The following is a 14,247-nucleotide window of genomic DNA, read 5'->3' as shown; positions in this document are numbered from 1 at the left end:
CTTTTTTTTTTTTTTCCTCCTTTACATAAAGCTACCAATTTTTATCAGATTCTTTCTGTAACATTATAAAAGCCAATTTGCAGGCATCTTTGTTTTCCCATGCAGATTTTCAAGCTTTCTTTTTTTTTTTTCTTTCTTTCTTTTCTTTTCCTCATACAGCAATCTTTTGGAGAGTTAGGCAGGCCTATCTGGCTCCAGGTAGCTGAGTCAGCTTACAGGTTCACTTTGGGCTCAATTGCTGGAGGTGAGTAGTATTTCTGGTTTCTGTTTTCAAGCTTATGTTACTTTAACACTGTCTTGCTAGACTATTTGGTCTCATCTAAGGTGCATTTCTTGGTTATACACATGAAGCATTGGAGGGTGGAACCACTTTCGGTTGTGCCATTTCCTTTCTTCTCTTATCACTTCTGTTCTAGTATTTCTCCACAGTCCTCTGAAACTCTACTCCAGTAACAAATTTCCTTACTGGTAATTCACATTGATTTTCTTTGTTCTATGCAATTTGTTTTATGTAATAGTGTAATCCATTCTCCCTGAGAATTTTTTCCTAGACTTTCAGTATTGTCCTTTCTTATTTCCAATGTATCAGAGATGTTACCACCTTATATATTCTTTGTGTTTAAATAAATGTTGTAGAAAATAATAATTATACTACACTAACAATGATGTTGCAGAAATAATACTCCAAATGCTTTCTTACAGCTGTTGGCGCTACTGCAGTATATCCCATAGACCTGGTGAAAACTCGTATGCAGAATCAGCGCTCCTCTGGTTCAGTTGTAGGAGAGTTGATGTATAAAAACAGCTTTGACTGCTTTAAAAAGGTTTTGCGTTTTGAAGGCTTTTTTGGTCTTTACAGAGGTAAGTGAACAAAAAAACCAGATATATCAAGTCGAAGATTTTCTGCTTTTTCTTTTTTTTTTTTTTTTTAATACCTCAACAGCTAGTTTCTTATGGGAAAACCAGGAAACTTGATATCATGTACAATTTTGCTTCTGTTTTGTAGATCAAATATTTATCTTCCCTTGACCACTGTTCATCATAAACAGTTGCTGGGAGAAACTGAGCATTTTTTTGTTGTTATTGATTTGCTCCTTCCTGCTTAGGTTGTTTAAAGTCCTATTTTCTGGAGTATGAATGTTTGGACATGATTGTTATTTCACAAACTGAGGTTTTAACTTTTGGCCGTGGGCAAACATCAGGAGCAGATTAGCATCTGAGGAATAAAGATCCATTTTACTGTAAATATTTTTTGTTAAGAGACAAAACCAGGTACCTTTTGAAATGTACCTGTTAAACTGGATGCCAGATCTTATGCCTCTTACTTCTGCAGGTATTGGGACTTGTTTTATGATTTTATCCTGTGAACAAGAAATTGCATCCTGCTGTTGTATTATGTTGCTCTATCTTACTTTAAAATATCAATAGTGGAACTCATAAAAGTTGTCATTTAAAAAAAAGAAAAAAATCCTCTAAAATACAAGTTAAGAAATCAAAGCAACTTTTTATCAGTTTTATCAGTTAGACTGAAAGCTATCTTACATCTTAGGAGAAGATTCTGAAAGGGTTTTTTATCACATCAGTAAGGTGACTTAGATAGAGGGCACATATTAGCCAGTCCTCTGAAACTGATATTTGAATTCTCTACTTGTAACTGTCATTTCACAGAACTTAATGAAGTGCATAATTTTCATAAGGATCAGTAAGGTATTTATTAATTGGCACATTTTTTTTTTTTTCAGTTGGAGCAAAGTAATTCTCCTCTGTGATGGTCACAGCCTTTTTTTTTCTGCTTTGCAATGTGTTCTGTCAATGAAGACACTGGACAGTGTCCTTTAAGGACAGTATCTGAGAAGTTTTTTGCATGTGAAAGTCTGTAGATTCTGGCTAAAGAGTTTTTTGTAATCTTGCGGGATTTTGCTATGCAAGTGATTAGAGGGAGGAATTTGTCAGAGAAAATGTTAATGAAATAGCTGCAATCTCTGTAAATTACATCTTACTGGTAAATTGTTTTCCTTTTTTGTTGCTAAATCTTTCACAAAAGCAAATACTCCTCAAGGTACATTTATGAGACTGTTTCAACAGTTCTGTTCTACAGTACTGTTTCCTTTCTCTTCCCACTCCCTGTCCGCCAACCACGTGGTTTTGCACTGCAGCTTCTAAAACCAATCATTTGTTATTTTTATTTTTGTTTTCTAACCTTTCTCAAACACTTTGAAATCAAGGATGATTCCATCGATAAATTAAAAGCAATGCTTTACACCTGAGAAAAAAACGTACTTGTTTGAAAGAATGTCAGCTTGTTAAACTTCTTAATAGTCCGTTTAATATTTATCTTTAAGATTGCTTATCAAAAGAAGTTCATGTACTTGTTTTGAAATGTTACGTAATTGTCAGCATGTTACTGAGGTCTTGGATTCATAGAATTAGATGGTCTGTGGAAGTATATTAAACTAAACAACAGAAACTGGAGAGTTGACTGTGGGTCTCTTACTGGGTTCTTGTATGCCTGAGCTGGGTTATCCCAATTATACTGTAATATAATGGTACAATGTAGTAGTTCACTGTAGTTAAAATAAAAATAGATCTGAATGAATACTAGAAAGTTCACATTTTAAAATAAATACTTAGGATTTCTGGTCAGGAAAATTATGACAGTTTTGAATCCTGGCATCCAACTTCAGAACTAATCAGGTATCCTGAAAGGTCCCTCACTAGGCCATGCAGGGTCTCAGGTTCTCTGGCACGTGGAACGTATGTGTCCACTGAGTGCCGCTGCATAGAAAGAGGAGTGACGGGGATTTTCTTGGGGTGTTTTGTCTGGTAGTTTGGGGTTTTTTAAGTGTAGGCACTGCAGAGCTGGATTTTCTTTCCATGGTAGATCAGAGATTCAGGCTGGGAGGGCAGTATTTCTTTCTGTTGTTGGCAGCCTTTCTTTGTATTTAATAACTGCCTTTCCTCAGCATAGTAAGTCTGTAAATCGCATAGAAAGTACTATGTTGGAAGAAAACACTACACTGCATATATTAACTGCTGCACTTTCTATTTAGGTAACATTTGCTCTGAGCTTCCTTTTAAGGAAGTAGTATAAAAATTCTGCAGGCTGAGTACTTTTGGGAATTTTGAACATTCTTTGTGAGTTTTTAGCTATTATTTGTTTCACTTGAGTAGTGGAAAGCTGCATCGATATAGTTTTGTTGCTGTTATCTGATACTTTATATAATTAGCATGGGATTTTTTGTTAGTTAACTGGCAAATACTTTTGACAAATTGATATTCCCTAACCGTGGAATAACATTAGGAAGTGACCACTTCTAATAAAAATAAGCCTTTTAAGTTTTATAATCTATACATATGCCAAAATGACCGTAGAGAAAATGCATTTAAAAATAATGGATGCTGCTATAATCTCGTATGTTAGGAAGTTAAGACTGCCATCTACTGATTTTTTTCTTAAACCTATTAGTTCCTAGAAAGGTGTATGTGCTTTTGTCAAATGGCAGTTCATTTTGATAGTAGCTATTTTCCAGGAGCAAGCGCCTTTTCAAAATCAGTTTCTGTCCACTGATGCTTCCTCTGGGTGAGATAAAAAAATACCTAATAAGGTTTAAAGAAGTTCATGCTACCATGTTGGACTGAATAAGAGAAAATCCTTTATATCTTTAGTTGTCTGGAGCTTTCAGAAAACTCAGGTTAGTGAGTCAAGTAGAAGTGAGTTGATAAATTATCAGTTATCTGTATATCTCACAATTACTCTCCTATTTAAAAAAGTAATTGCAAGCTTTATGTGAAAATGATATTAAGGGGCTAAAAAAGTAAAATGAACTCTTATGTAGTGATGTATCCAGAGTGCATGTTCAGTCCTTACCCTTTTTTCTTCTGTACAGCAACAGCATCAGACTTGACTTGGTTGTGGAAGGCAGATCTGGTCACGCTTTTCATGACCATTTTCAACAGAAATCTTAATGTAAAATTGCATTGGTATGAATATGCAGTGCTCTAGCAGCATCACATACTTAAATGCCATCCACGTCAAAGGATATCCCATGTGCAGAAAGGCATTTCTGTAGAGCTCTTATAAAATACTACTTTCTGTATTAGGAAGATAATGTTGCCTTATGATTCTTTGTTTCTGTAGGCTTGTTACCACAGCTGATAGGTGTTGCTCCAGAAAAGGCTATTAAGCTAACTGTACGTATCTTTTTGTTTGTTTGTTTGTTTGTTAACATACACAGGATTTATTTCCTAAAATGTGTGAAAGATGACCACTTACAAGCACTCTAATATATATGGTTACAGATGTACTTGATATCTGTTAATAAGGAGGAAAAATAACTTAAAATTGTGTGTAATGTATTGTATCTTTATTAGGTTAATGACTTTGTCAGAGACAAATTTACTAAGAAAGATGGTTCCATTCCACTCCCTGCAGAGATCCTTGCTGGAGGCTGTGTAAGTATCCGTCCTGTATTCCTAGGAAACATTGATTCTCAGTCATGTGCAGTACAGTTGGAATGACAGTTAATGGGTGTGCTTTGTCCATTTCAACAGAACTCTTCTTTTTTTTTCCCCGAGTCACAAGAACTGAAAAAAGTAATTTTTCTGTTTGGAAAGCATACTTCTGAATTGAGCTCTCTTGTAATTTCGGCCTAATTTCTAACATTCAGTTTCAGCAGTGGTTTTAATCACAAAAGGCTAAAGAGAGGGTGCCTTTTCTCCCTTTCCATACTTTTGCTTGGGTTGCTGTTCATGGTTAGTTTGGAAAGATACAGGTACTCCTTGAGAACAGATTATAGAGATCACGTTTGAGTTTCCTTTGAGGGGGCGAGGGGAGCTAGAACAGTTTAAAAAATCTATTTCTTGCTGAAGATTTTCAGAAGGAGAAGGAATACACTTTTCAAGTTACTATATGTGAAATTTTCCTGTTTGTGAAAATGGTGGAGAAACTGAATGATGTAGTCTTACCTTTCAGATAACAGATATGAGCAAATTTTCTGTTTAAGTGACTTCATTTAAAATGTAACTGCGTTACTGCAGATGCTAACTACATCCATCATCTAAATACAGTTACAAACCAAATTGTGTTTTCATTTAAATTGAGGACTGTAATTCAGTGGATCTCTTAGCAATCTGTAAGTGGATTGAATTTATACTGATGATAGATTTCTTTTGGTTTTGCACACTGGCTAATTTAACTTGTGAGATTCCCCAGTAGTTGTTAACCCTATAAAATGTTTAAGGCTTCAGTTAGGTTTCTTTTGTAAGGGAGAACACTAATAACTTCCAGTTGAGTAGGCTGACAGGCCAGTATAAAGCCTCCTCAGCTTACAACAAAACCTGGGGCAGAAAGGTTGTTGACCTCGGCAAACTTTTAATTCAAAGAAGCAGCCCTGAAGGGAGGCTGCTTATAGTTCTGCCTGATTGAATTTGGCAGCCTGGTACATGCTTGAGTCTTCACCTGTCAGTGTACAAAGTTTATTTTCTGAGAAATGTGAGAAAGCAGCTGTGATGTATAGCTACCAAAAGACTAACCTTTTTCTGGAAAGCTCAATAACACAGAAAGCACATATAGGTCATTTATAACAGAAGTCAATATGATTCATTAGTGTTTTTCTCTATGTTGTGGTTAAGTTCATAATTAAAATCAAACATCTGATAATCAGTTTTATTATTTTACATTCTTTTGTACTGAAGTATATAATATTAAATTCAATCCACATTAGAGGCTTTTTCACTTCCTGATAGATACTCCTTTTTCAAAATAACTTTATTGTCTTACTGTACTGAACATGAAAAAATGGAGGAGAAATATAAGTTTCAGATAAGCTTTCAGAAATTTGGATGTTTCTGTGAACATCCAGATCAGATTTATACACATCCAGAGCAGACTTATGTAATCTGTCCAAACACAACCCATTCTTCCAGCTGACTGTCTTAGCTGATATTTTCATCTACTCTTTCAAGATAATACTTATCTCACTCAGTCTGGAAGAATTTTAAACAAAGTTGGCCTTTGTAGGAGAGGAGTTGGCTGTAGTAACCTCAGGGAAGTTCATTTCTTTGTAGCCTCCTCTGGATCAGTTGATGACTTTTTTTGTCTGTACTGCTGCTTAGTTCTGTTTTAGCAATTTAACTTTTACCTACATACCTTGCTAATCTTTATTAGCAAGCCTATAAAGTTTATTCTAAAACTCGGAAAGGATCAGTTGGCTTAAGTAGTAGCAGGCTGAAATGTTAAGTCTTTCTCTTTCTCATCCGTAGTCCTTTCCATCCTCATTGTGACAGCTGTTTTCTATGTTGACTTGCTTGGAAATAGTGTTGATCTTTGCATTTCTGGTATTCATTGTATACTGCTTTTCTACAAATTACTATGAGCCATAACCAACAGTCAAAACCAAGGAAGTGCCATAAGTAAGCATAGTCCATTTCTATGTGCAGGGGCATGCAAGACTTTGTTTGGTTGATGCTGCCTTTCTTCTTCATTTTTCCTTTATCCTCTTAATCCTCTCTGTGTTAGTACAAAATGACAGGTTACTGTGGGAATTTTTGGGGTTTATATATGTGAAAATTATTTTCATTGTCTGTATTTGGGTAACTTGGCTTTTTGTGGCTTTTCTTTATTGTTGGGCACTTAAATATTTTGCTAATAGTACACTATAAATATAGGCTAAATTCAAAACATGCTTTTCACTTTGTCATAACGTCAGAAGAAACAGCATTATGCCTGTATGTAGTTCTCAGAGATGTACTTATTACTATCACTGACCATCACTTGCCTGTATTTAGTGTTGAACTTTCTCCTGATTATCAGGAATAATGCACTTTTTCATAATTTCTAGTATGGAACTGGTAGTGGATGAGCAAGATGAGGAAGTCATGTTTTCAGCCATTTTATAGAGTTTAGAGCAGAGGCCATCCTGACCTTTGAAGGCCCACCTTGTTGCGAGCTGTACAAAAGCACATTGTGCATGCCACAGTTCCTCAACCTAGAACCAAAAAAAATTATTGTGAGGAAGTGGAGGCAGCTTGGGAAAGGCTCCAGCAGACCTGGCAAATTCTCCTCTCTGGATGGCAGTGCCATATCAAAGCCTACGTATGGTGTAAGAGTTTTCAAAGACCCACACAGGAGGACAGGTGAAACCTTTGACATAAAGAAAGTAGTGATTCAAGAGAACCCATGTAGGCTGTTCAAAATCCTCAGCTCTAGAGTGTCTGCAAGAAGTGCTATGCCATCCAGTAAACGGGCTGCCCACAGAGATGTGCCCCCTCCAGAAACAGTGACTCCAAGAGAATGGATCTGTTTGGCCAAAATCTTACTCCTTGGGCTCCAGTTATTCTCAGCTCCTGTAAGGTTATGGGATAAACTCCTGTCGCCAGTAAGAGGAAATGTCTCGTAGCCGCTAACAAAGACGTCTGCCCACGTGGTGGCCTGTTTATAAGGACAGCTGCCTGTCTGTTGTCTTTCCTTCCTTACTGCAGGGCAGGGACCTCCCGCAGGCAGCCCCTGCCCCGAGCTCCTTGAAACCTACCTGCTAGCCGCTGGGCAATGTAAACGTCACTGGGAAGTGCAGGATCTGCTCTGTCAGAGCCCAAGTATTCCCAGCTGCTCCCAAGCTGTAGCTGTATTTGAAATGTGCAGGACAGCTACGTGGGGCAGCTCAGTTACAGCAGCCAGGTCATTCCTGTCAATGAAAGGGCTCTGGTCCCTGATGGATGAAACTGATATCCCATCTTCCTCCCTTCCCGAGAGTAGGCTGCTTTGTTAATCGTCAGCAGCACTGTCCACACTTACACACCTTCAGAGAAAACAATTTCTTTCCCTACCGTTACTGTAATTAATTGAATTACATTTCATTGTAATTCGGCGGTTAGCCGTTGGAGTTTTCAGACACCATTAGCTTTGAGTTGCAGGCAGACTGAGTGAGGCTTCGGCAATGCTTTCTCGTGTCCCGACGGCAGCTGGGGAAGCAGAGAGCGCGCAGTTGATATGGACAGTGCTTCTCAAAGGAAGGTAACGCCTGGGACGCATGTGAGTACAATGGTGAAGGGCGAGGTGCTGTAGGGCAACTCTTCGTCCTCAGTTGGGAAGCGATGTTGAAGTAGACATCTGATGCTGTGTAAATGATTCATAAGTACTGTTACAGTAGATAAAGATGCTGTGATTTTAAGCTGGAATTCCTGTGAGTTACACAGGAAAAAAATTGATTCTTCCCGTCAAGGCAGCGTGCATGGTGCTTAGCATTTTGAATGGATTAATCCTGTTTCATCAGAAATACATTTCCAGTTCATGCTGCAGGGAGGAAGAGAATATGGGGTGCCAGACAGGAAGGGTCTAAAAACCCTTCTTGGAGGTGTAGGCAGCGCATCTGTTGATGCTTAGGGGTGGGGGGGTGTATGTGTTTGCACATACATACACATAGAAGTCCAAATTTACCACTGATTTAAGAATTCATATATATTTAAACATTAAATGTATCATTTATTCTAAATAGTTTGGTATATTTGTAAAAATAATTTTAATATATTTTATACATACATCCACACAAGCATGTATATAGGCTTATCAGGCAAATAAGAGTGTGTCAAATATTTATTTTTGAAGAAGAATTTAAAATGTTACTACTTTTATTTAACAAACACAAAAATACAGAATTATAGCTGTCAGAACTTTTCCTTCAAAATCTTGACAATACTGTACTTCTTTTAATATACTTTAAGCAGATTAAGATAGAAGCAGAGTTAAACTTTGCTGCTTTATCTTGATCTCCATTGTGGACATTTAAAGTTAGGGAGAAAATTATTGTTTAGTAAAAGAGATAGTAAGTTTACCATAGGTGCATGAACAATGACAGCTTTGCCTTGAGACAGAAGTGCAAGTTCTTTTGATGTTTTTAAACTAGACTGTTTTAAGCAACATCTTATTTTAGCTGCTCGTATGGGACGCAGTGTGGTCCAGGATGTGGTGGTTTCAGAAAGGAAGGAAGGAAGGAAGGGCTTGAAATAAGCCTCTCCCCCTTTGTAGCATATGCCTCTCGGGTGGAATTGGAAAGGGCAAGAGGTCTCATGTTGCAGGGTCATTTGTGTATTTCCTTCAGCCTTTGGCATGTCATGGGGCGTTTGCTGTGGGATCTCAAACTACATCTTTTCTCTCATAACCTTTGCTGTCAGATTTAGTTCCTTTATTTGCTCCTTGTAGACTTATTTTACATGACATTAAGGTTAAGTAGAAGCTTTTATTACTGGTATTTTTGATGTGTATGAATAACCTCCATTCAGAAACAAATTTGTCAACCTTTTTTAAAGTGTCTGTTGTAATTTATGTGTGAAGGGAGGTTTCTGTGAGGGGAAAATCTAGATTTAGTGCTCCTTCTCCAAAAGAAATTAAAGGACTGCAATATATATCTCTGTGTGTATATACATGTGCACGTGTACTTAACATCCATAGCTGACAGCTGAAGTAAGATACTTTGAAAAAGAATGATGGTGATTGCCAGTAATTTGCACAGAAGCATGGAGATTTGTATTGCAACCCTGCACGCTGCCCGTTCATTTTTATTTGGAGATCCCTTGTGACATTCCCCTCTGCACCCTCTTCTGGGCAGTGTTCTTCCTCTGCTCCCCAGGCAGCACTCTCCTCCGCCTCCCACGTTCTTCCTCAAACAGATAGGCAACTCTTTACTTAAAAAGAAAATACAAACAAACAAAAAACACCCCTTGCATTCATTAAAAAAAATACGCAATGAAAAAGTGACTTTTCTTGTGTTACATGTTCTGTGTTAAAGTCAGTGCTTGTTTTAACTGCTCTTGTGACCTCAGGACCTAACTCGGTCATGCAGCTCCCGTGAATTCAGTGCCCTTCTTCATGTGAATTAAAATTACCACTGCGCAGAAAAGTTTGCCAGGCTCCAAGTATAACCGTATGAAAAGTCAAGGCTTAGGAGTACATACTGCTAATAGGAAGTATTTAAGTGGGTGTCTGGACAGCTACAGCTTTTTGAGAAAGCTGCCTGTTGAGGAGTTTGACAAAACTCTGAATATTCAATGTTCAAAGTGTTAATATAATAAAGAAGTTTTCAAATGTTTTTTTTACTGATAACCTAAGTGTGTATTAGGGGTTTCCTTTTATTTTACTCAATAACTTGATCATCAACTCATATTTAAATATTAATATCATTGTAATATTTAATTATGTACTAACAATACACAATTCATAGCATTGTATATATAATTAACATTGCTACTAAATTATTAAAATGTGCTTAGAATCTTTTCATTTCTGTAGCAGAAGAGGGCTGTTGCTGATTTTAACAGAAAGATAGGCAGTTGTGCACCTAGGAGAGGAGAATATCAATTGAAGGAAGATTGAATTCAGGGCAGAAAATAGAAATGTTTATGAATTGGCCTATTTGTGTTTCTGTGGTGGGCGTTAGGCAAATAGGCACAGTTATTTTGGCTGCTCTGCAGGATGTGCTAATTTATAACATTAAAAATAAAAAATGGGATTTCACATACATATAAACAAAGAATGCATATTTAATAGGCAGGTAGCAGGTAATTGTCTAGGAGTGAATTTCTAGCTTAGTGTCTCTATTTAAAGTTATTTGAATTTTTAGTGTGGTGTATTTGTATTATGTAGTAAGAGCATTCTGCTTAATGTTTTGTCTACCAAAATTATCTTTAAAATCCTGTAGAGAAATGATAAATATTTGAAATTGGTTATCTGTTTAATGCAATATGAAAAAAAAAACCCAAACACTACTGTTTAACAGAACTTGCCAGATGAGAATTTTATAGATTTTGCTTCAATTGGAACTTTGCCTGCCAGGACAGCCATTTTCATCTTGCATGCTTAGGTGTCTATGAACTGGGAAGGAAAAGGTTTGATGAGAGGTACAGAGAGTCTGAAGAATGCTTCGGACACGAGTGGTGTCAGGTAACTGAGTAAACATGATGCACTAAGTCCAAGGCACAGGAGGTGGGATCAGTTTGGCTGGTTTGGGAATTCCTGATGGTAGTTCAGATCTTCCTGGGGGTTGCCATAAATGTCCACAAAAATGTAGGCTTTGCTTTTTCTTTCAGAGGGGCGAAGAAGTGAGGGAGTAAAATGAAGATTAACAACCTAGACTGATTATTTGAGTGGAAAATGTTAAAGACAGTAACGACTACAGTGGAGATAATTAATCAACAGCAGGGGTTGATCTCCCACTATTTGGGTCAAGGCGCTTTAATAAAGCCATAACAATGATGATTTTAAATGTCAATATTGAGTGAAGTAATAAACGGGGCTTGCAATGAAAGGATGGCAGTATGCTCAGTTAAGGTTCTGTGAAGTATCGGATGCTTGGTCAGTGAAGATTTTGGTGCTTCATGCCCCCCATCCTGTAGATACTACCCAAGTGCTTCGTCATTCTCAGTAAGAGCTGTTGAGGCTTGCAATGCTCTTTTGTCTCAAATCTAGAATAATCCAAGTTACCAACTTCTAAGGCATGCTTCAGGGCTAAACTCAAGTTTATTCTGCCTGCTGCTGGAGAGAGGAAGATTGTGCTATAGGCAGAAAGGCTTAGCGTTCATTAGTTCTGAATCAATTAGCAGAGAACACCGTGCATGCTGTCCAGGAGGTGCTGTATGTAGCAGACTATTGATTTTTCCGTTACACACACACGCCCCCAGCGTCACAAAGAGAGTTTGTTTCCTGGCAGTTTAGAAAGGGAAAAAAGCTTTAATTGCAGATGTTCTGCATCTTTTTCCTTCACTAGAATTTGATGGGTCAGAGGAATAGGTCAGAATTAAGAGGAGCTTTTAGATTGTAGAAGAAGTGGTTTTTAAAGTTGGCTGTATTCAAGTGGTTATGTGCCATACATTTAAGGAATTTGTTTCAATTTTTAAATGCAAAAAGGTGGTTTAGAAAGAGGGTGAAAAAGAAAGCTTAGTAAAATTTAGCTGGTTTATTATGACCCACGCTTTTCCAGGAGTGAATGGTAGTACCTGCAGCAAACCAAGCAGAAATCTAAACATGTCATTTTAAATAGGTTTACATGCTTCTCAAACTGAACTGTCAGCTTGAATCTCTCTCAAATCGGAAATACAGTTCTTTGAAAGTCTGGTTAAAGTGCAGAATCTGAAGCAGCTCTGCCACACTACTGCTAGGAAGTATGAAAGATAGTCCTTCAGCACTGCTCACAGAAAATTCCCTGCATTTAAAATCTATCATGCTAAGCTCAGAGAAAGATACTTCTATCTAGCATTGTATTTTGAAATGTTACTCTTGCTATTTAAATTTTATGTTTTGTTTCTATTTAGTAAAATTAAAAGCTGCTAAACAGAACTCCACACACCTTTTCTAATAATTTAAAATTACACCATTAAATGCAAATTTACCTTTTAAACGGCATCACTGCTAAATGCAAATAACATGTCTACACATTGGTGATGGATTATTATTGAATAAACATAAGGTCTTCTTTATATGTGTTTGATGTTCTAGTAGCACAAGTCTAATGATTATTTTAGTTTAGTATTTAATGTGATATCTGATAGACTTTTAAACACAGCGACAATTTTTAGAAAGTGATGTCAAGGAGAAAAGTAGAGACAAACTGAATTAATCCACATCTGTGGAATATAACCATATAGATGTAAAAAATAATTTTTTACAAAACCATGATTTCTGATTTGGGGCTTTTAACTTCCAGACAGGTGCTTTATTAAATTTCTCTTATGTATTTTCACATGAGAGTATCAGCCAGTGCAGTGAGAAGTGAAGGCACTCAGCACCTTGCAAAAGTCAACCTGTTGCCACATGCTCTAGTAATGCAATTTACTTTCTTTTTTCTTTGGGTTTGCAGGCAGGAGCTTCCCAGGTCATCTTCACTAATCCTCTGGAGATCGTAAAGATTCGGTTGCAGGTAGCAGGAGAAATTACTACAGGACCCAGAGTCAGCGCCCTCTCTGTTATGAAAGATTTAGGCCTTCTTGGTCTTTATAAGGTGTGTATTTCTGCTTTGAGTGGCTTCATCATTTTATGTTTTATGCTAAACCATTGTTGAAACAAAAACTGTTAAAAACAAGAAACCTTTTGAATTTAAAACCAATCTCTTCCTGCAGGGCAGCCCCACAGCGTAAAACTGAAGAAAACCCACTTCTATATTAATGGCAGTGGGATACAGAAAAATACTTCCCTGTTCTATCCTTTGGGCTTTTATGCCAAGCTACAGGGAGTCCTGTATTGCAGACCTGCTGGCTTCTGGCACTGATCATTTCATTTGGTGGGGTTTTGTGAAAAGTTTCTTTAGCTTTTCCTGTGTGTTTTTCTTACTGTTTATTTTGAATCTGTTACCTCTATTCTTATCTTTGCAGCAGGATATTCTCTTTGTCTTAATAATTTGACAGCAGTGAAACAGTAGTGGAGTTTAGTAGGATTCAGATTTTTAAGAAGTTAAGTGGTGGGATTTGTCAATAATGAATTCCACTAAAAAAACAAAAGCCCATACTATACTGTACTTCAGTGGAATGCCAGTCAACAGATTCCTTCCCTGCAGGTACACTTACTACCATCATTACAGATCAGATGTAATGGAGCAGAAGCTGTTAGTTTTCTTAAACAAGGAAGAGTATTTCTCCTGTGTCTTCTGCCAGTGCAAGGGGTAATACGTAAATTCAGCAGTTACATTAGCTGTGCACTTATAAAACATTGTTTTACGTGATTTGTCCATAGACCTGCAATAATGCTATAAAAATGTGCAAATACACTTTTGGAGCTGAAGCTTTTGTTTTGAATTTGGTAGATGAAATTCATGACCATTACATTTCCTAAAGATCACAGGTGTTTTGGTACATGCGACAAAATTACCGTTACTGTTTGCAGTAATTAAACAGTTGAGCTTACTAAAAATTCTGCCGTTCTTTAGAATTGCATTATCATTTGTGAATAACTGTAAGAACTCATTTTACAGCATAACGTATCTACATAAACACCATGAAGGAATGAGTTTCTCTTTATCAGGTCTTCTGCTTAAGCCACATAGGGTTTGTTATGTGTGCTGTCTCTTAACGTAGCTGCTGGGTGACTGGCCTCAGGTGGGTGGAGGCTGCTGGCTTGGGAGTGTACTGGTTGGGTGTTCAGGCAAGGAGTGGTGGTTTTGCAACATGCATCCTTTCAGGGTTTGCAAATGAGATTTTTGAACATGAAAGTGCTTATTTGAGCTTTGTACAGAAGGAATTACTTTAGTTGGTAACAGATTGATGACT

General features: G+C 37.2%; 1 protein-coding gene across 1 annotated transcript in view; it reads left to right on the top strand.

Annotated features, from left to right (window-relative positions):
• SLC25A12 (solute carrier family 25 member 12) overlaps window positions 1-14,247 on the top strand; it is a 49,629-nt gene that overhangs the window by 30,845 nt on the left and 4,537 nt on the right. The window contains exons 10-14 of the mRNA XM_086750390.1: window positions 173-244; window positions 703-861; window positions 4,139-4,191; window positions 4,372-4,452; window positions 12,846-12,986. Of these exons, the coding sequence (XP_086606516.1) occupies window positions 173-244; window positions 703-861; window positions 4,139-4,191; window positions 4,372-4,452; window positions 12,846-12,986 (506 nt within the window). The remainder of the gene's footprint in view (window positions 1-172; window positions 245-702; window positions 862-4,138; window positions 4,192-4,371; window positions 4,453-12,845; window positions 12,987-14,247) is intronic.

The sequence above is a fragment of the Chlamydotis macqueenii genome, chromosome 6 (genome assembly GCF_036417535.1).
Source record: "Chlamydotis macqueenii isolate bChlMac1 chromosome 6, bChlMac1.mat, whole genome shotgun sequence".
NCBI lineage: Eukaryota > Metazoa > Chordata > Aves > Otidiformes > Otididae > Chlamydotis > Chlamydotis macqueenii.
Note: the sequence above shows the minus strand (reverse complement) of the source record. Positions and strands in the feature narration are given on the sequence as shown.